This window comes from Terrapene carolina, unplaced genomic scaffold (genome assembly GCF_002925995.2).
Source record: "Terrapene carolina triunguis isolate 2854851 unplaced genomic scaffold, T_m_triunguis-2.0 Scaffold238, whole genome shotgun sequence".
Taxonomy (NCBI): Eukaryota; Metazoa; Chordata; order Testudines; family Emydidae; genus Terrapene; species Terrapene triunguis.
In genome coordinates, this window is record NW_020664589.1 from 13,573,893 (window position 1) to 13,595,981 (window position 22,089).

The window sequence follows — 22,089 nt, forward strand, 5'->3', positions numbered from 1 at the left end:
GTTGATTTTCTTTTTTGGTGGTTTAGGTTCTGTAGTTCCCGCATGAGAGTGTTGCTCTTTTAAAACTTCTGAAAACATGCTTCACACCTCATCCCTCTCAGATTTTAGAAGGCACTTCAGATTCTTAAACCTTGGGTTGAGTGCTATGTTTAGAAATCTCACATTGGTACCTTCTTTGCGTTTTGCCAAATCTGCAGTGAAAGCATTCTTAAAACGAACAACATGTGCTGGGTCGTCATCTTAGACTGCTATAACATGAAATATATGGCAGAATGCGGGTAAAACACAGAGCAGGGGACATACTGAACACCTTGGGAGGAAATTGTATCAAATTTAATTAACGCATTATTCTTTTAACGAGCATCATCAGCATGGAAGCATGTCCTGTGGAATGGTGGCTGAAGCATGAAGGGGCATACGAATGTTTAGCATATCTGGCACGCAAATATCTTGAAATGCCGGCTACAAAAGTGCCATGCAAATGCCTGTTCCCACTTTCTGGTGACATTGTAAATCAGAAGAGGGCAGTATTCTATCCTGTAAATGTAAACAAACTTGTTTGAGTGATTGGTTGAACAAGAAGTAGGACTGAGTGGACTTGTAAGCTGTGAAGTTTTACATTGTTTTGTTTTTGAGTGTAGTTATGTAACAAAAAAACCTACATTTGTAAGTTGCACTTCCACAACAAAGAGATCTCATACAAATGATGTAGTGCATTGAATTGAAAAATACTATTTCTTTTGTTTATCATTTTTACAGTGCAAATATTTGTAATAAAAAATATACACTTTGATTTCAGTTACAACCCAGAATACAATATATATGAAAATGTAGAAAAACATTCAAAATATTTAATAAATTTCAATTGGTATTCTATCATTTAACAGTGCGATTAATTGCGATTAACTCAAAAAAATTAATCACTATTAAAAAAAATTAATTGCGTGAGTTAACTGGGATTAATTGACAGCCCTAATATTTGGCTATAAGTAAATAAAAATAATAGATTTTAAAAAAAGAAAGAAACCACCTTTATCAGATCAGGTCTCCAAGTCAAATAGTGGGGTTATGTTGCTTTCTGAAGTTTTTATTTCAGCGTCTCAGTTTTATAGCGCTGTAGGCTTACGGTGTGCTTTGCAGGTGTAGATCAGAATGGATACCTAGTATAACTCCGCTGGTTATAGTGGAATTGCTCCAGGTGTGTGTTTAGCCTGTAGAATTAAAATGCAAAAAGGCTTAATGTGAGACAAAGGCAGGTCTAAAGGTTAGAGTAGTCAGGTAACTGGGTTCTATTTATATTGGGCACATACATTTTCAGAAACTCCCATTAATTTAGGCCTCAACATGCCTGTCTCCCCAGCCCCCCTTCCTGTAAATTGATATATTAATGACCTACATCACAGGGGTACTGGAGACTTAATTAAGCCAATGGATTTAAAGAAGAAGATTTGGAAGAAAGGTTCTTTTTGTAAGTGCAAAATATTTGTATGAAAAGCCTAAAGGGAAAGCATGTGATGTGACCTGAGATCTTTCAGACTTACCTTTATCTGTCAAGAAGATTTGCTCCAGTTATAGCCATTGGTGGGCAGTCACTGGGGCAGACACCTAGTCTAAGCAGAGCGAGCTGCTCTAAGCTGCCATTTGCACCTCAAGTAGGGGTAAGCTTCACCGTTGCAGGTAGTGGCTTTACATGCATAGACTAGGGGTTTGCACTGGTGCAGCTATACAGGTGGCTGGCTACTCATGGCTATAATTAGGGCAAATCCCCAGGGTAGAGAACACCATAGGTGGTTTGGCTCTAGGTTTTCTTTCCAGCCTCTAGTTTGGCAGGGAACTCATTGCTACTGTATTCTTGTGGTGGAGCAGTTGTCACTTTTGCAAACAGCACAATCCATTTTAGGGGAGTTGGGGCCACAAGGAGCTCCTTTCCTGGGGCAGGGGGGAGGCGGGGAGCAAAACTAGGGATAAGCGGGTTTAACATGTAGATGAAGTGTAACTAATGATGAACCATGTTCTGAATTCTGTTAGAACTGTAAATCCAGGATAAAACCGTTGTTTAACTGATGTCAGAATTTGGCTGCAAAGGTCTGACTTTTTAACTGCACATATTAAAATAAGCCATTTCCCAGCAATATCTCAGATGATTACAACTGAAAGGATTGTTCAAATCTAACTTTTCAGCATTTTATTTACTCTTTGTACATCACTCCACCTGACCCATAGACCAGTCAGTTTAACTTTGTCCAGTGATTTCATTGTCAGTTTAATTTTTTGACTTTTATGCCCTAATATAGAGATGCAGCAGTTGGATTGCTTGCACTAGCATAATGCTGGAGTGCATGAGTTGCAAACAGAGAAGGGGAATGTTTCTATCCAAAAACGGTTAAATCTGGAAAATCCCTGAAACTGTGCAAAGAATGCAAACAAAACCCCATTTCTATTAAAACCTTCATTTTACAATTTCTAATGTGACCGATGTTGCAACCACATGCAATTTCTCTGGGGACTGTATTGTATTTATCACTGTGGGGCAGGGATTGTATGCAACTCCAGTGGGGAGGGTTGTCACAGCTCCTCCAGGAACCAAACACAGGAAGGGGTGACTTAGGTGAAACCCCTTTGGAGAGGTCCCACCCTCTGGGACGGCTGGTATGTACTGGTGCAAAGTGGATTTCCAGAGACCAACAAAGAAAGGGTTTGGGGCATAAAAAGCTGTTTTTAAACTGGCTCGGGCCTTCTTTCTGGTCCAGCAAATGGACAGGACCTTCTGTCCAAGGGCCCCAACCCTCGTTGAAGGGTTGGGAAGATTTTGGCCCCATAAGACTGATGGGTGACCTCTGGTAAGCTTTTTGCATGCATATAGGAAATTTCATTGTTTGTTTGTTTTTTTTGTTTTGTTTTACTCTGTAATGCTTTTACCTCAAGAATAAAGGTGCTAGCTCCGAAAGAGCTGAGCAGTACCTTGTAACTGCTGGCATTATGCTGTTCATGGCCCTCGGGGGGAGAGAGCAATGCACAGCGGCTGCTGGCAAAGTCTGTCAGGCAAACTGGCTTGCAGGGTCATCACAGTGGGTGTTGGGGGGGCTATGCAGCCTTAAAACCCAAGTCGGCAGGGAGAGAAATACAGGTCTCTGCTTAAGAGAGGTGCATCTGGGAGCTGGAAGCTCTCAGTGGGTGTCCTCGAGGGACCAAGCAGGGGGAATACAGGAGCAATTAGCCCAAACCCGACATCCTTCATTTTACAGTTTGTAAATTTTTCGTTCTAAATTGCCTGACCGTGGCCCATTGCATGTTACGTCTAACATATTCCAGTATCTTCTCTTTCTAGATGTCTTGTTGTTGGTAAAGAAGCGAGCTCCCCCTCCGCCTCCCAAAATGGCAGAAGTATCAGCAGAGGAAAAAGTAAGTTCAGAAGATATGTATGTTTTTCTAGTTTGCATTTTCCCCCTTTTATTAACAATTTGGAAAAGCGTAGCTGTGGGTGTTCACTATTTATTTATGGAGGCAAATGCATCCATTTAATTAAAGATTAAATAAATTAATTTCAGGAGGAGTCATGTTCCTTTGAAACTTCCCAGAGAACACCATAAGCATTGGAACTGTAAACTAACAGTAATGTTTGCCTCAAACAGGATAGATATGCTCTGTGGAAATGCTGTAAGGTTGATCTTTGAATGTCTAATAACAGAATAAAACTATTATTTTAGGTTGTGCCATGTTGTACCTTCAGATAGATCTGCCCTTTAGAAAGTTGTGTCTAGCTGCTCTAATTTCTGTCTTTAGCTACACCTGGTCTCTGGCCCTGTAACCAGGTCTCTAGGAGTTTGTCTACACTGGAGCTGGGAGCCAGCCAAAATAGCTGTGGGGATGTTGCAGCACCAGCAGGGAGCTCGGATCCAGGGGGTAGAATCCACACAGCTATTTTTAGCGGATTAAATAATAATATAATATATGGAGATATACCTATCTCATAGAACTGGAAGGGACCCTGAAGGGTCATCCAGTCCAGCCCCCTGCCTTCACTAGCAGGACCAAGTACTGATTTTGCCCCAGATCCCTAAGTGGCCCCCTCAAGGATTGAACTCTCAACCCTGGGTTTAGCAGGCCAATGCTCAAACCACTGAGCTATCCCTCCCCCCAGCAAGCACCACTAGCACAAGTCTGTCGGCTGGAGCTGGAGGGCTGGCTCCCAGCTCCAGTGTAGACATACTCTGGGGCACAAGCATTGGCCCTGCTAGAACTTCAACTTTATCTCCAACTGGGATAACAGTGGGTTGCTTTTTCCCCCCCTCAGGGTGTAATTGTTATTACAGTGCGTCCACGTTCTCCAAAAGGACATTTCTGCCCAGGTGGTGCTGTAGCTGCCATCATCTGCAGATGTACTGAGCTGTGCCTTTGCTTGTCCTTGTGATTTGCTGGAGGTCTCTGCTTGTATGTGCAAACCTGTTTTTCTCTTCTGCCATTTGCTTCCTGTAGGTATCTGTATTTCCCTGTGCACTGCCCCTCTGGGGTCTTGCTGTGCGTGTCACACATTCTTTCCTCTGTGCATCTGTGTCTTTGGACTTCAAGCCTTCCATTTTTGGACTGTCTGTTGAAAATTTGGAGCTAGTCTAGGGCACTGTATTTCCCCACACTGTATTTACAAACAATGCAGCGCTTTCAGTATTAAATGGCACATAAGGTGTTCACACAACTCACATCTCCTTACTAATTTTGAACAGAAGACAGATACGTTTGAAGAGAGTGCCCTACAGGGAAGGAACATTGTGACGGGTTTGGGCCCTTTGGGGTGTCACCTGAGGTGCTGGGATTAGCCCACTGAGTTAGCCTATCCTGCCAACTACGCCACTGTAACTGTGGCTCAGTGGGCCACAGCTGAGGATGCTAAATTCAGAACAAAGTGCTGAGAAATAGGGCAAATATAACCCAAATCTGGTGGTGATTCTTTCATAAGTTATACCAAACCAGCCACAAAAGTAAACTCCTGTTTCACCACACTGGTTAACAAGAAGTCCTAAAAGCAGTTTCCTTGGGCATTCCAGTTCTTGTATCACCACCAAAAACATTGGATTCAGAGTGGTTCTTTACAACCAGTCTCATCAAATGAAAGGTTCTTCTGATCCCAAATGACCAGCCACACACCCAGGTCAATGTATAGCTTAGATCTTACCCAAAAATCATGCTGATGCCAATCCCTTAGAATTAAAAATCTAAAGGTTTATTTATAAAAAGAAAGAAAGGTGAGAGTTAAAATTGGTTAAAATAATCAAATACATACAGTAATTGCAAAGTTCTTGGTTCAGGCTTGTAGCAGTGATGGAATAAACGGCTGGCTTAAGTCAAGTCTCTGGAATATATCTACAGCTTGGATGGGTCACTCAGTCCTTTGTTCAGAACTTCAGTTTATAGCAAAGTTCCTCCAGAGGTAAGAAGCAGGATTGAAGACCAAATGGAGGTGTTTCCAGGGCCTTTTATAGCTTTTGCTATGTGGAGGGCATCCCATTGTTCTTACTGTGGAAAATTACAGCAACAAGATGGAGTTTGGAGTCACATGGGCAAGTTCCATGTCCGTGCATTTCGCCTAGTCACAGCAGGAAATTGCATTAAATGTAGATGGCCGTCTCCCATGGTCCATTGTCAGTTAAATGTTCTTTTGATGGGCCACTCAATTTGAATAGTCCCTCCAATATGTGCTGGCTAGCTACCTTGTGGGCGTTACCCCAGGAGCAAACACTTGAAATCCAAGTATAGAGACAATACTTATAACTTCAAATACAAAAATGCAGACAGATAGCGTAACCATAACCAGCAAATCATAACCTTTTCATAGACACCTCACTTGACAACCTTTGTACAAGATTTTCTGCAAATATATAACAGTGGTTGCAACAATGATCTATATGGTCATGTTTTAATCAGATAATGTCACAAACATATCATAGTGGTTAGAGCATGGGACTGGGAATGGAGACTCCTGGATTCTATTTCCTGCCACTGTGTGACCTTTGAGTCAGTTCCCTCCTCTCTGTGCCTCAGTTTCCCCATCTGCAAAATGGGGATAGTTAAGTGAAAAGCACTATGTGGCCCTGTGGAGAATGTGGGAAAACTGATTTATTTTTATGAAAAATGTGACACAGCAAGTCTGATTTGGCCCTGTGATTACAAAGTATTAGTGCTATTAACCAATTGCACTGCTAGTCAATTCCCTTAGTCACAAGTTACTTTACATCACTTGCTTGCCTACAAGAGACTATGAAATCAGTCGGCTATAGCATCATTTTTATGACTGTATTTCAGTGGATAACAAATTACAAAATCTGACCATGCTTCCTTTTCTTGGTTAGAGGAAGCAGGAACAGAAAGCTCCCGATAAGGATGCTATTCTCAAAGCAACAGCAAATCTGCCCTCTCGCAATGTAGATCGCACTGTGGCCCACCACAACATGAGGGATGTAAGTATGGTGCTTTTTATCTCATTTAATTTACATGCTAAATCTAGATTTCCTCCCTGATTTAACCCTTCTCTGCCACATCCATAGGTTAGTTCATCTTGTCTTGAAGACTTCACTGAAACTGGGGCCTATTGCTTATTTCTTTTGAAATAAGTGAAAATGTATGGTCCATGTCTCAGGTTAAAAATAATACATTGGGCGGGGGGAAACATGCTTAATATACCAGTAGCATAGGTAATTTAAAACTGAACTTTAACAATCAAATTAAGGTTTTCCCTGTTTATGCTGTGTTTTACTTCTTGTATTTCTCACTGAATGATAAAGCCTAGGCACTTTCAGATTCTAATGCACTAGCACAGCAGTGCAAAGTTTGGTTGGAAATACTGCCGAGGAATGTGGTGTTTGTTGTTTTTAAAGAGAAGTATGATCTTCATTCCCTGGTTTTAGGGCATTCTCTCATACATGGTCATAATAGCGAAACTGCCCTATACCTGTACAAAATATTTACCCATTTTGTTCCATGTTTTTCACCAAAGGAATTTAAAAAAAAAAAAAAAACGTACCTGATCTTTTGTCTTAGTGGCTACCTACATGGTTCTAATAAAGATCTTAATTAAAAGACCAGTGTGATTATAAACTGTTCCCCGCAGAAAATAAACTTTAATTCCAAGTTTCTACTGCATTCTGGGTTACATTAAGGTTCCATTTGTAAAGGATTAATGAATACTTAATAGAAGTTTTAATAAATGGGTTAATCAAATGTTAGTCTAAAAGGTCAGTAGGTTGCTTATAACCATCTATAATGCCTCATGCTGATGTGCTTATAACACCTCACATACTTAAAGGGTTAATAACATAATACATCTATTGATCATTTAAGGTTCCATTTATAAATCGTTTATAAAGTGTGACTGCATTTTGCTTGCATAAAAGTGTTGATTATACGTGGAGTTTGAGGCAGTTCGTTTTCCTCTTGTCTCTATTTTCAAAGTTTAAAAATGCCCCAGCACTGTGCAGCTTTCAAAATGCTGAAGGACCTTGTGAGTATGTGTTCAACGTGTGTTCAGCAGAGTGTGATTTGCTTCTTCAGGTTTGATACGGCCATGTGCATGAAGTAGCAAAGCCCTAGGTGCAGAGTACATGCTGTTAAATAGTCAATAAATAAAATATTGAATTTTTTTTTTTTAAAGAAAAGTCAAACGTCCCTAGCACTTACTATTAATTAAAATGAAGCCTGGAAAACTTAACATGTTTAGTGAGCAACTTGCCCCGTTGTATAAGGGATACACTAAAAATATTTCCAGATAAAGGAAGGGAAGCCGTGACACATCGGTATGACAAGTCTCAGAAGAAGCTGGTTGTAGGAAGAAAATGACACTAGCCAAGTGTCTTTCATCCCTTTATAGAAACAGGAGTCCCCAGGCCTCAAAGGAACTCCACAGCATCTGACCAGAGGCCCACTGACTTCTGTCTGCCCACACAAAGCTCCTTACAGGGCTGGGACCCTGTTTCCAGTAAGAAATAAGCTTTCTGAGCTAGTGTCATTTTCTTATGGGACTAAAAGCAATGGAAGAAATAAACAACCCTTCCTGCATGGCAATTCTTGCTCTGTATAGCACTCCACGGGAAACATGCCAACAGATTTTTGATAGGCTAAACACAGTAAAAGCAAAGCCATAATAAAGCAACTTTCTCTACAGGGGGCAAGGGCATAGCGTACAGATTCTAACAATAGATGTATTAAGTGAAGATGGCTATTGGTAGCTTCCTAGCTAAATGTTTTGACAGTTTCCTTTCTTGCAGTTCCAGACAGAGCTCCGGAAGATCTTAGTTTCACTTATAGAAGTTGCACAGAAATTGCTAGCACTGAACCCAGATGCAGTTGAACTATTTAAGAAGGCAAATGGTAAGAACATGTCCCCAGTGTGTTTTATGGAGCCATGTTTTGACTAGTCTTGTCAAGAAGTACCCAAAATGTTTATTCATCCTATTACAAAATGCCTGTAGCCATACCCACCTTGTGCTGTGATTCTTTCTTATCTCCCAAGCTAAGCAGAGGTGGGATGGGTCAATACATCAGTGGGACTCTTCTGAGGAATACTCAGGTGCAGAGGAAGGAAGTGCTGTTGGATATTCAGTAGGTAACACTCTTCCCTCTTACTAATCAGTCTCAATTTGATGGCTTATTTTTAAAAAGATGCCTGTCCTATACTTAGGGCCCTACCAAATTCATGGCTGTGAAAAACGTGTCATGGACTGTGAAATCTGATCTCGCCCATGAAATCTTGCTAGTGTAGGGAAGGGACAGGCCTGGAGCCTCTTACCATGCGCTGGTCTCCAGATGCTGGGGAGGGACGGGATTTCCTCATCCCCTGCAGGGACCGCTCCTGGGACCGGGTCAGACCCATCTCTGGGAACCTCCCCCTGCTGCAGGTAGCTCCGCAGAATTCTCATTGAATTGAATTGGGGAGGATTTCATCCCTTGTGTATTGGTTTTTGTTTGAAAAGCACTTTGGGATGAGAGGTACCATGTAAATGTAAAATTATTCTTAGTACAGTATAACTACTGGAAAACTTCACTCAAACTGCAGCTCTAGGGATGATGAGGAATGGTTTAGGGTGCAGGGCACTAAAAGGGTATGTCTACACTGCAAAAAAACAAAACAAAAGTATGTTCTTAACTCCAGTTGGCTAACCTGTGTTATCTTACTGGGGTTAAATAGCAGTGAAGACTTGGTAACTTGTCTTTTAACTTGGGTTAGCAGCTAGAGGTAAAGGCTATAGCGGACCGTAGGGTTGAACTCAAATTGCTAACCTAAATTGCCATGTCTTCAGGGCTATTTTAACCCAGATTAAGAACACCACCTTTTTTTTTAGTGTAGACCTACCTTAAGAGTTAGGATTAAATGGAGAAAAGGGAAAATGTAGGGTGAATATAATGGAAAACTTCCTGACTCTGGGATTTATTAGGGCCTGATCCCACCACATTTCTTTCTTTCTTTCTCTCTCTCTCTCTCTCTCTCTCTCTCTCTCATAATTCTTCAACGTGTCTCATAGAAGTCAGCAGCACTGCTTGTTTGCGTAAGGACTGCTCATGTCTAAATGCTTGAAAGCTCAGTCCCGAGTGGAATAGAAGGTTACGGGTAGTGAGGAAACCCACTCCCCATCATTTGAGACGTTGAACACTGTTCTTGACAAAGCCCTGGGAACAATCCAGCGTTAGCTGAGCTAACGGGGTTAAACTAGAAGACTTAATAGGTTTTTCTCTCACTTTCTGATTTGCTAGGGTGGGAAAGGGAAGACTAAGGATTCAAACTTATTAGATATCTTTCCAGATAGAGCAGGGATTTATTTTGGCTTGAAATCCTAACCTGAATCTGTTTTTTGTCTGTAGCCATGTTGGATGAGGATGAGGAAGACAGAGTGGATGAAATAGCCCTGCGCCAGCTTACAGAAATGGGGTTTCCAGAGAGCCGAGCTGTCAAAGCCCTTCGGTTAAACCAGTGAGTATACGTAGCACTCAGCGTACAGGATTGCTAATTACTGAGATAACTGGTGCATATTATTATTTGGATAATAATGCATTTGCTGTAAACCACCTCTTGGGACACCTAATCCAAGACGGGGCAAAGCACTAGCACAGGGAACAACCCTGCTCAGGGTAGAAGTCCATATGGGTGGGGAGTGGGTGTCAAGTGAGAGAACCTTACTCTGCTGCTGACTGTGCTGGACTTGTTCTGAGAATAAATGGGGGTCTCTGTATTTGGCATCATTCATGAGTATTAAATTCACACTCTCAATTTAAAAAAGAAAAAAACAGACCCAATCCTTAAACTGCAGAAGAAACATTTCACGCTGACTTCTTAAAACCATTTTAAATTATTCATTTCTGTCCCCACATCCAAACAGTGATACCAAGGGCTGTTCCTTTCTTCTTAGGTTATAAAATTACTTGTGTGACTGTGCCAATCCCATCTCTGGATTTTTCCTTTCTCTGCTTTCCCCAGGGCACAAATGGGGGAGTGATATGCTGGTACTATCCCAAGCTTCACCTACTTCAGATACCAAAATGACATGAGACACAGCAGATTATGCAGAGGTTCAAAATATGATCACAGTGATCTTCTTGGGCTTGGCTCCTTTTCAGTGGAGTTCAAATGCTCATAGGCTCTGCTTGGTGGGGCTCAGATGCTCTTTTGGGCTCCAGGGATAAGTGTGGGGGAAAGAAGGGGTGATGCTCACCCAAGCACCAAAATGAGCTGTCACTCACGGTAAATTGTGTGTGATGTGCTTGCTTCTCTCCTTATTTGCGTGCTTTGATTGATAGTGAAACAGTTCCCAGTGTTGACATTTTAAATGATAGTCACTGGGTATTGGACTTAATACTCCATAGAAATGAACAGGGCAGTTCACCTCTCTGGGCTGTGGTTTCAGATCCTGTGGAAACTTGGGCAGACATCACATTGTTAATTGCAAAGCGAGAATTTCTTCTGACCTGTAAGGGGAAGAGTGACTTTCTGTGTTTTGAAATGGAAGCAAAAGCATGTTTAAAAATGCTAGATTGCTGCTTCAGCTCATCTTGAACCCTGGCTTTCCTCTATCTCCACCTCACCTCGCCTCTCCTTTCACTATTAGCTCAGGAGAAATCAGTTTTGTGGTGTCCGTGGTATTTCAGGAACATCCTGATACAAACTAGCTAGTGATGCTGAAAGTCCTAGGAACAAAAGCCAAACCTCTGTGGGATGATGATTTACTCACTGAGTCTGTCTCCCCTGCAGCTTGGGAGTAAGCCTCCCAGACTCCATTGGCTTGAGTGTAGACGTTGCTGCTCGGGCTCTCAAGCCCAACCGATCCCCTGGTCTGAGCTCAGGTGGCTAGCCAGTGTCTCTGCTGGAGCCGCAGTGTCCACACTGTGAAGCTAGTTGGAGTCTGTCTAGCTGGGCTCGGAGGCTCGCTCTGAACTGCAGAGTAGAACATACCTGTTGAGCTTTGCTGACTCCCCATAATGGTTTCCATTAACTTTGTGTCTCAGTATGTCAGTGACGCAGGCCATGGAGTGGTTGATAGAACACGCGGATGACCCCACGGTTGATGCACCGCTTCCAGGTCAGACCTCATTAGAAGCTGCCTCTGAAGTGGGTGCTTCCTCTGCTGGAGCAATTGCTGGTCCTAGTTTGGAAGCTGGTGGGGAAGAGCCCAAGGATGAGCTGACGGAAATATTCAAGAAGATCCGCAGGAAAAGAGAATTTCGTCCTGACCCACGAGTATGTCTTGTCTGTCTTTTACTCTTTACCCAACAAATGTAATATGAAGGAAACCATGGGGACACAGTGGACTCCAAATAACCATGTTTACTAACTATATGCAACATGTCAGGTCTGGATACCTATATACACTGCTGCTCTGGGCGGGTTCTGGAGGCTTTTAAACACAGAAGATATTGAGGACCATTAGAGGACTCTTAAAATATTTAAAAGGATACCACCCAGTACCTATATGCTACAGTCTCTAACACAGGTGCATCTAAATTACCAGTATTGTTAGGTCTGCCCCAGTGTTGGGGCTAATCTCTTGACGTAGCTGTTTGTAATCATGATTTGCTCCCACCACTAAAGCCAAGGAAATAATGTAGTTGTGTGTATTGGTGAAGAAGCACCATAGGATATTAATTATGGTGCCCTGAGGACTCTTACCATAGAAGGGTACAAAGGAGCATTTAAGCTGAATCTTGAAGAGTTTGCAGAAGTGACGGTGAAACATCTCCAAGTTGTTTATCTGAACTATTATAAATATCATGCATAGAAAATTTATCCCTGTTCAGAACAACTTGTGTGATTATTTCCCCTTAAACTCACCAGGAGGTGCTGTTTAGAATTCAAGATAGATCCGCTTTTACCACTAAAGGTTTCCTGAGACTTTGACAAGATCCATCAACAACTTAATAGCTAATGTTAAGACACGAGTAAAATTACTTACGTCTGAAAAAGACCTTTTAAAATATTCAGATACACAGTTCTAAATATTTAATGCACACCAGAACTAAATCTAATTACTAGAACTCGCAAATGCACGTGACAGCATGTGTTTTATTGCCAGAAAACCACAAGCCTTGGATATGGAGCATGAAGTACAAGTTTTAAAATCCAGTCTCCCATCCCCAGCATCCCAGTTATCTGGCTCCATACCACATCCTGGCTGTGTTCTCGTGACTTGCATGGCTGCATTTCTGTTGCACCAGTGGAAATTCAGATTAACTTCAGTGAACTCTAGATTTTCACCAGTGTAGTTAAGAACAGAATTTGGCTTACAAACTCTCCTTTCTGCTTCCCTTTAAATCTGCAGTTGTTCCCTTGGGGCTTGCCTCCTCTCTAATATTTCACGACACATTTCAGATTTTGCCTGCTCATTTCTTACCTTTTTCATTCCGCCGTTTAGTAGTCTAATCTAAATCATGAATATTACAGGCAATTAACCTTCTTAAAAAGACCAAGCTAAATACACTTGTCGTCTTGCCAGTCTATATTTCAACTGTGCCCACCATTTAATGTCCCAGTCACTAAATAACCTGGATCCAATTTGTCTGTTTGTAAATTTTCTTTCTGTGCATGAGGAAGGTCACCTGTATATGAAATCTCAATTTGCCTACATTGCAATGAAATAATGTAGTGATGGAAAGTGGACTAGTTCCAGATCAGTGGAATCATCATTTGTGTAGCACCATAACATCTGGAGTATTTGGCTTTGTAAGAACAGTTAGTAAAGGAAGCTTTTAATCACAGGAGTGAAATCCTGGCCTCACTGAAGTTAATGGGAGTTTTTCCCTGGGTGGATCCAGGTTTTTATCCTTAGGATAGAATCCTGGGTTCCTCTTGCCTAGGGCAGACTAGATGGTGGCTGGGTTTCCTAAGATAACTGTTGCCAATAGATATAAGTACCTTTCTACTTTTCTGAGTTGCATACAAATAGGAAACAGGAATAAAACTATCCCATCTCTAGATACAGAAATGAAAACCAAAATATCTGAAGAGGAGTACGATGGGATATTAGAAATGACTGATGCAGACAGCAGCCTTCCTTGTCCTTATTCCAAGGCTTGTGTTGAACCTGAAGGAAACCATGGGCTACAACCAAATGCTGCTTAGTTACACAGCTGGAACTCATGGAAGTCAACCTGATTTGACCCTGTGTAACTGAGAGCATAAATCTAACCCTGCAAATGCCTAGTGGTAAAGGGGAAATGGAAGTAAGTTGATTCAAAGCAAGTAACTTCTGTCCTTCAGTACAAAACAAGTTACTTTCAAAACTGGATGTGAGAGTTAAAGCAAACTGTTCCATTTGACATGTGGTTTAGACTTTAACCTACTTCTTAAGAGACTCTCTAGCCTGACTTCTGACCCATCACAACCCTCTCCTAAATGTCACATTGCCCAATCTAAAATTAGTGCCACAGCCTGCAAATGGCACATGTACTATAACTAAACTAACGCTGTGAAAACCTCATTTAAAAAGAAGGCATTCTGATATTAACACGTCCTGATACAAGCAACTAAGGTGTGTGACCAGAGAAGAGCAAGAAAGGGAAAATAACTAGTTCTTCCAGTGCTTATTTGATTTGTAGGAGCTAGGTATGGGGAAGTTCACCTCTTGCATGCTGGAGGCTGCATTTCCTTATATATAATTTTACATTGGTGCTGCTGTGTTTGTCCAGATGTTCCGTGTAAGTAGTAGGTGCAAGGGTGGGGACTGCTGCCAGATTACCTGCAAAGAGAGAGGCTTCTAGTGAGAGGAATCTGTTCCCCCTCTGAGTCCCAAGGATATTGGCGTGGAACAATATTATAACGAGGGATCATTCAATCATTTCTCTTTCACCTGTGCATTGGAACAGTGCAGTAATACTTAGTACTCTTAATCTTCAAACAGCTCTGCAAACATTTTCCCTCACAATGCGCTAGTGAGATAGGTAGGTCTGAGTGCTCATACTGATGAGGGGGAGGGAAAACAGGCAATGGAGATGAGTGAATTGCTCATGGTCACAGAAGGAATGTGTGTTAGACATGGGAGTTCCTGCTTCCCATCCCATCCTGCTTTTTTAGAGCCAAATCCTGCTCCTGGTGACATAAGCGGGATTTTTGACACTTATTTTAATAGAAGCAGGATTTGTCTGCTGCTATTTTATTATTATTCACTTTTATTACAGTAGTGTCTAAGGACTCCAGTCATGGATATGGATCAGGGTCTGGTTGTGCCATTGGATTGGAAACAGGCTACTTGTAGCCAGATGGTAGACCTTTAAAATCTCTTGAATCTCTGCTTGCCAACAGTTTGCACTCAATAAAAGCTTTTTAGGAAATAAAATAGTCAAAAGGGAATATAGTCTGCTATATGGTCCTCTGTCACACAGAAAATCCCATTGGCTCCTCTAGTGAGGAGAATCTGACTTAATAAAGCCAGTTGGGATTCTTAAAACCGGGACCATCGCCTTTTGCTCCTTTGCTGTAGTGGAGAAGGAAGAGCTTTTCTACAGAAGGAGAAGGGATACGATTCATTCTTTGTGTGTGTTGTAGCTGCCATGGGCCAAGCTAAATGCTGTGTGTAATAAGCTGTGTGTTTCTGATTTAGGCTGTCATTGCCTTGATGGAGATGGGCTTTGATGAAAAAGAAGTGATAGATGCACTCAGAGTAAACAACAACCAGCAAACCGCAGCTGTGAGTATCCTGTTGTTTTCATTCCTAATTGCTATGATGATCATTTGCTCAGTTGAGAATTCTTGATCGCTGAACCGGATGGCGCTTGGTCATATTTTTAATTCAAACTAGCCCCATTTTACACGGCCTTGCTCTTCATATTCCAGCCCTAGCAGTTATTGGAGTTGAAGCAAACATGATTAAATATTGTGCATCTTTGAAACTAGCTACCTACACCACTGGAAAGCAGTCACTTCTGGGCTGTCGAGTGGCAGTCAGCCAGCATCCTGCACCGTGTTGAGAGAACTGCTTGCAGAGTGGAAATGTTGAGATGGAGAACTTTGGCCAGGGACATGGGAATTGGTTTTTGAGGTTCTCATCTGAAGGAACATTTCTCCTCTCCCCCCACCCCCGACACACACACGTCGCGCACATAGAGGAATGCTCATTTTATCGTCTCCTGAAGGGAAAAAGGGCTGAGTTGACCACGCTGGGATTTTGAGATGTGCTCCTGACAGTTAGCTCAGTGAGCCTGCCCTCCAGCTTTGGATTTGGGAATCCTGGATGGTTCTGGTGTAGGATGACAGTCCTGGAACAAGCTGTAGATTTCCAGTGTGATCTACAGAATGTCACCTCATGCGGGTTTGAAAGCCAGAAATCACTTTTACTGCTGTATCAGGCTCTAGTCCAGCTCCCGCTGGAGTAATGGGAGCCTTGCAGTTGACTTGGAGCAGGATCTAAGTGAATAGGACCTTAGGTGGGAGGGATAGCTCAGTGGTTTGAGCATTGGCCTGCTAAACCCAGGGTTGTGAGTTCAATCCTTGAGGGGGCCACTTAGGGATCTGGGGCAAAATCAGTACTTGGTCCAGCTAGTGAAGGCAGGGGGCTGGACTCGATGATCTTTCCAGTTCTAGGAGATAATGTGTTAATAGATACATGGTTTAGTCTTTCAAATTGCATGCAGGGATGATAAACTTTGTCTAGGATGTTCGATTTCATGCCGTATTTACATGCGGGATTGAAGTCTCACGAGCTTGCATTTTAATGGAACTAATTATAAACTTGTCACGCCTGCTGACTTTTACAGTGTGAATGGCTGCTGGGCGACAGAAAGCCATCTCCAGAGGATTTAGATAAGGGCATTGACACCACTAGCCCTCTCTTTCAAGCCATCCTAGAAAACCCAGTGGTACAGTTAGGGCTAACGAACCCTAAAACGCTGTTAGGTAAGTACTGTCCTGGCTTCTGACAAAGAAGCATTGCTTCCACAGTTGCTGACAATCAGAAAATACTCTATTTAAATAAAGCTAAGTGAATAGATGGGGGAGGGTGCAGCCTGACAGCTTGCTTTGTAGTGCTGATGCCATGTGGGCAACAGGGGCTTGGGAACAATCCTGGGGCTGTCAGATATGACACTGAATCTTTGATTTCAACCTGCAACCATCTAGAATGTCATGGCTGCTGGCTAGAGTAATCATGTGGATCTAGGAGACTCGGCGCACCCACCTTGGCCAGAGTTTGGCAGGGAAAATGTAGATCTCTGCTTGGTATCCTGGGGTCCTTAGCTGCAAAAAGTGTGGAAGAGAATGCATGCTGTAGTACAGCTCACTGTAGATTGAAGTCTGCTCATTACTCAGAGGGCAGTGGTTGGCTGAGTTTAACTGAACTGAAAGCTGCCAGCTAAGGACTTCTGTGTGTCCTGCCAAGGCTGAAATAACAGCTATGGACACATGCTTCACCCTTTTTGGAGGGTTGCGCTGTAGAGCATCTGTGTTATCTCGGTCAAAAAGCATCTGTGGCTGGGAAAGCCACATCACTAATGAGCCCAAAAGAGACTGAAATGTAAATCTGTGGTTGATGGGTTGCTCTGAGGAAACTCCGCACAGGGAGATATTTAGTACGGAGATATTTGGCCTTTCTGCAATATATAAACATGCTTAATCTTTGGCCTCAGTTTTACCTAGACTTTTTATTTAAAGGCATGTTTTAAAACATAGATTGCATATGAATTCCTTTGCAGTGGATCTTTTGAACACTTACGTTTACTGTGAAGTTTCATGGCTTTTAAATAATGCAGGAGCAGAACCTGCCCACCCTGATTTCTAAACAAGTGGCATCTTCGTTTCAGAGGGAGGGTTCCATGCTGCAGCGCAGGATATAAAAATAGAAAATGAAATGTCATTGTACACATGTATAAAGCTTGGATGAGCATCGAGCACGTACTGTAGCTAATGATACCTCGGCTTATTGCCAGTGTCATGCATTTTAAGATGAATATTTGCATTGAATTAGAAAATACCTAGTTATGAAAAAAGATCAAAAGTCCTTCTTTAGTTCAATATATTTTTAATCTCTCGCTTCTCCCCAAAAGAGGAGGAAGCATGGTCTAGTGGTCGAAGCATGAGAGCTATATTTTATTCTCAGTTCTGCCAGAGACCTGCTTTGTGACCTTAGCAAAGTATTTATAGTCTGGCATTCAGAGGTGTTGAGTACCTACAGCTCTTGTTGACTTTATTGGGAGCTGTGGGTGCTTATCACCTTTGGAAAATTAGACCATTAACCTCTATGCCAGAGTTTGCCAGACTCTGTTATGTAAATTGTTACACTGACCTTTAGGTGACTTCTGAAAAGGTCAGACTTGTGTTTTGTGTGTGTGTGTGTGTGTGTGGGGCCCGTGAGTGAGTTCCAAATTTCAGCATTCTAACTCAGTGGGAAGCTAGATGTTTGTCGGACCCATGTCCCAAGCATCTGTAAACTATTGGATCGAATGTTCTTGTTTCTTGCCGTTTTTGCAACCCAAATCTTGCAGCAATGTGCTAGTGCATGAGAACTACAAAGTGGCACTGACTTGTCTGTGCATCATCCAAGCTGAGTGAAATGCAAAATAATTAAAATAAACAGTCAAAAGTAATAAGTGGAATAATCTTGGGATAGAGGGGTTGTTTGACACAGGTAAAGAGAACTATTTTTAGCCATTTGGGCCTAGGTCATCCTTCCAAAATCTACAAATGGAGGGGACCCTTCCCCCAGCACACACCATGGAAGTTGGGGTCTTCTGTTTCCATGGCAGCATGCATGCCCTTGACTCCAGTCCAAGGTGAGAGGGCAGTGATTAGGCTGGTGGAGGAAGGAGCTTGCTGGCTGGTGGGATAACACACATTATTCCCCCTCTAGCCCCAGAGAACTTTTCCAGGAAAGAAGGATTGTCTTGTGGCCAAGGCGCTTGACTGGGACTCAAGAGATTATAGTTCACTTCCTGGCTCTGCCCTGGGCTCCCTGTGCGACCTAGGGGCATGCCTCTGTGCCTTAGTTTTACCACCTGTAAAATGGGGCTAATGCTTTACCTCACAGGGGCGTTGGGAGAGTAAACTCATTGCTGGAGGCATTGAGGTCCTGTGGTGATGGGCGCCGTAGGAGTACCTAGGTAGAACATAACACAGCTGGCTTTTGTACTATCTCCTTCTCGTCCCCCCAATAGCCACAACCAGGAGGGGTCGCTGGCAGTGCTGCTCCAGTGCAGTTGTGTTGCCAGGGACCTTGGGGTGGGGAGAAGGCCTCTGTGTGGGTGGCTCTGGCGTCCCAAGATCTGTCCTGACCGAGTTGTGGTGATCAAAGCAAGTCGTGATTTCTACTGCAATTTTAAACTAACCTTTTATTTTGTAAAACATCCAAAATACTCAATATTTGCCAAATAAAACATCATGAACTGAGTTTTGCCACCTCCTTTTCTCGGCAGCCTTTGAAGATATGCTTGAAAACCCCTTAAACAGCACTCAGTGGATGAACGATCCAGAGACGGGACCTGTTATGCTACAGATCTCTCGAATCTTCCAGACGCTGAACCGCACGTAGAGGGGAATGCCGATCCACTGTGCCACTTCTTGCTGTCTCTAGCTTCATGTTTCCTGAACAAGAGGGAACATAGATTTTTTTTTTTTTTTTTTGGGGTGGGAGGGAAATGGAGGAGGGTCTGAGGGAAGAAGGTAGCGGAGGAAGCAAAATATCTTTTTGTTGTTTGGATAGGCACCTCTCAAATAAGAGTGTGTGTAGTTATGGCCATCCTGAAGTTAATAGCCTTGTGGATTTAGTGTTAGTGGAAGAGGTTTGAAGACTTGTTCTGGGTTTTTTTTTTTTTGCTTTCAGGTGGTAGGTTGAAAATGAAATATATATCCAAATACAGGAACAAGCTTTGTGAACACAACTGAGCATCTGATTGGCGGAGAAAGTAATATGATGACATTGCCTCATGTTTCAATCTTCTTGCTCAAAAGGCCTATGACAGCAGTTTTACTAGCCAGTGGTTTAAAGCATCTGGCTAGTGTTTACAAAAGGTCACTGACCACTATCATAGGATAGTAATCATACTGTTCATCTCTATACAGTGTTAATTTATGTCTATATCAAAATACAAAATGCTTTTTAAATTGACACTTAGGAATTTGTTTTTTAAAATAAGTCCAAATGTTGAGAGAACATGTTTTTATCCAGACTTGTCTGTCTTGCATTCTAATTTAAACAGAATAATTCATAGATGGAATTTCTTTAATTAATAAATAGCGTTACTCTTTCCTATTTATTTTCTGCGTTAGTGTTGTTCCAGTCCTGCAGGGCTCATACATTTGCAGATCTCACTCAACTAGATTAAAGATGCAGTATCTCCTTTCACAAAAATGTAACTTGCCATTCCAGCACTTTTGGTTCTCAAGTGCTACAGTTCAGAGGTTTGTCCTGTTTTAACAGATCTTAGTTTGAAAGGTGACCTGTTTCCATGCAGTTTTCCATTTCTGAATGTATATTTTAGGAAAGGAGTTCTGTGTTGCAGGCATCTTTCTTTTCAAACTCTGCTTGCAATGCCAAAACCATGAACTTGCTTGGGTTTTAATTGAACAATCACCTGCAAAATGAAACAAGAATCCATACAAAAATATTTAGGTTTGTGTCCTGTTTTTGCTTGCTTACTTGTCTAAAACACACTTGAAATGATTGCCCTCTTCCAAATAAGGAGTTTTCCCCTACTTGTTCTGTACCTTAGAAATATCAGGAATGTCAAGTCTTGTCTTCCCTTGTCTTTATTGGAAGACTCGCTGGAGGTCTCAGATGTGTATTGTGAGTTTTGTCAGCCTGCCAACTAAAGGAGTACAAAGGGCTGAATCTCGCGCACAGATCTTTTCTTCCAACTGTTTATGCTGCAGTTGAGTTACACAGGTGATAACAAAATTTTTAAATAGTTGGACTAAAAATCATTTCCCTTTTCAATCAAGTTTCACTTGCTTGGTATCTGCAGTGTAATAAACAAGTCCTCCACTAGTCTATATAGTCTGCCAGGAAAGACAGGGTAAACAAGACCTGGATTTAATGTAAAAAGTATGCTGAGAAACTAAAGCATTTAAGCTTTCATTACACACCATAAAGGTGTGTGTGTGTTTTGCGAAAGGATATTCTCCATATCTTTGCAGGTCACCTTTTAAAGTGATCTTACTGAGGGCTTTTAGATTCAGACTTAAACCACACAACAAGTTTTGGCCTGATCTTGGCATCTGAACTGTAATATTATGCAGCTGAGACACAGAAGTTGCCAATTTCGCATAATTAATGTGATGGGTGGGGAATTCAGTCTCACTCACTCAGATCTTATCTTTACATACTATCCCAGTTTCATTTTTGGCTTTTGTAATATCCCATTAACAGTCTATTGCACTTAAACAGATTTCTGTAAGGTGCTTAGATTTCCAAATTCAAAAGTAACCATTTTCAGCACCCCCATTTTTCTTTCAACCCGTTCTTGGCATCATCTAAACTTAATTGCAATTTTGGTTTTAAAAATGGAGTCAGATTCTTCAACTCAATAATTACTCAAATTAGTCCTATTTGATTTCAGTGCAACTACTCACGTGAGTAAGGGTTATAGATATGATATTAAGAATAATATTTAAACAAGTTTCCTGATGCTAAAGAATTTCAGTTGATGATTCAATCCAGTCTTTCTGTTTTGCAATGGTTTCCTTGAAATACTACCTGAGGATGTTATTACTTGAAGTTCTAAGCATTTGAGGCACTGAAATGTATGGTATTCCCTCTTCCATCCAAGTTCTTGTAAATAATCAGTGCTTGTTTCTACAGGACAATATTAGGTAGAACCACCATCATGTGATTATGCTGATTTCCTTACTAAACAAGAATTGTCCCAGACTGTGGTTCTGAATGTATTGGACACAAGTTGTGACAGCAGCATGTCCTGTAAGAACTTATGATCTGATCATGTTCCCATTAAGTCGTGTCCAAGCTCCCATTAACTTCCCATGCTGTAAGATCAGACACTTTAAAGTAATTTATAAACAGAGATTCCACAAAGAACTCATGTACTGTTTTTATCTACATATCCTTCACACTTCAGCCTTCTCTTTCAAGGAGCAGAATGGTTCACTTTTAGACTGTGTAAGTTCTGCCGCTTGTGTACCTCTGCATTATCCCCATGGCAATGGACTTGAGTTAGATTGTATGGTTTCATCACTATCTGTTACTGAACAGGGTGTATTTGTTTCTATGTCAGGCTTATCTAGGTGACACAAGTAAATCAAAACTGCACCCCTTGGCATGTCAGAACAGGTTCAACACATCATTTAAAATAGTTTTCAATAGAATTGCAGTAGAGAAACTGAAATAAATGCAGACAAGAATGCCCTGTGTATCTGCTTTCCTAATAAAACTAATATGGCAACTAGAAACCTTATGATTAAAGGAATACTGCATCTTTAAAAAACCTAAAAAGTTTGAGGATATGCATTTTTAGAACCTATTATTTCAGAGCTTTACACCTGTACAGTATAAATGTAGAAGGAGAGAGGCTGGTTATCATTATAAAGTGTCCTCCAGCCTTGGTTTTTTCATATGGCTTTTTTATTTTTAAATGCTGCTTGTCTTTTGAGAACACAAGTTTCCAGTGGCCAATATC

General features: G+C 41.7%; 1 protein-coding gene across 1 annotated transcript in view; it reads left to right on the plus strand.

The window, feature by feature from the left end:
* The window catches only part of UBAC1 (UBA domain containing 1), a 29,848-nt gene extending 10,779 nt beyond the window's left edge, over positions 1 to 19,069 (plus strand). Inside the window, exons 3-10 of the mRNA XM_024206644.3 lie at positions 3,329 to 3,402; positions 6,345 to 6,452; positions 8,256 to 8,358; positions 9,847 to 9,955; positions 11,485 to 11,716; positions 15,072 to 15,158; positions 16,225 to 16,363; positions 18,874 to 19,069. Coding sequence (XP_024062412.1) covers positions 3,329 to 3,402; positions 6,345 to 6,452; positions 8,256 to 8,358; positions 9,847 to 9,955; positions 11,485 to 11,716; positions 15,072 to 15,158; positions 16,225 to 16,363; positions 18,874 to 18,989 — 968 coding nt within the window. The 3' untranslated portion in view covers positions 18,990 to 19,069. The remainder of the gene's footprint in view (positions 1 to 3,328; positions 3,403 to 6,344; positions 6,453 to 8,255; positions 8,359 to 9,846; positions 9,956 to 11,484; positions 11,717 to 15,071; positions 15,159 to 16,224; positions 16,364 to 18,873) is intronic.
* Positions 19,070 to 22,089: the final 3,020 nt, after the last annotated feature.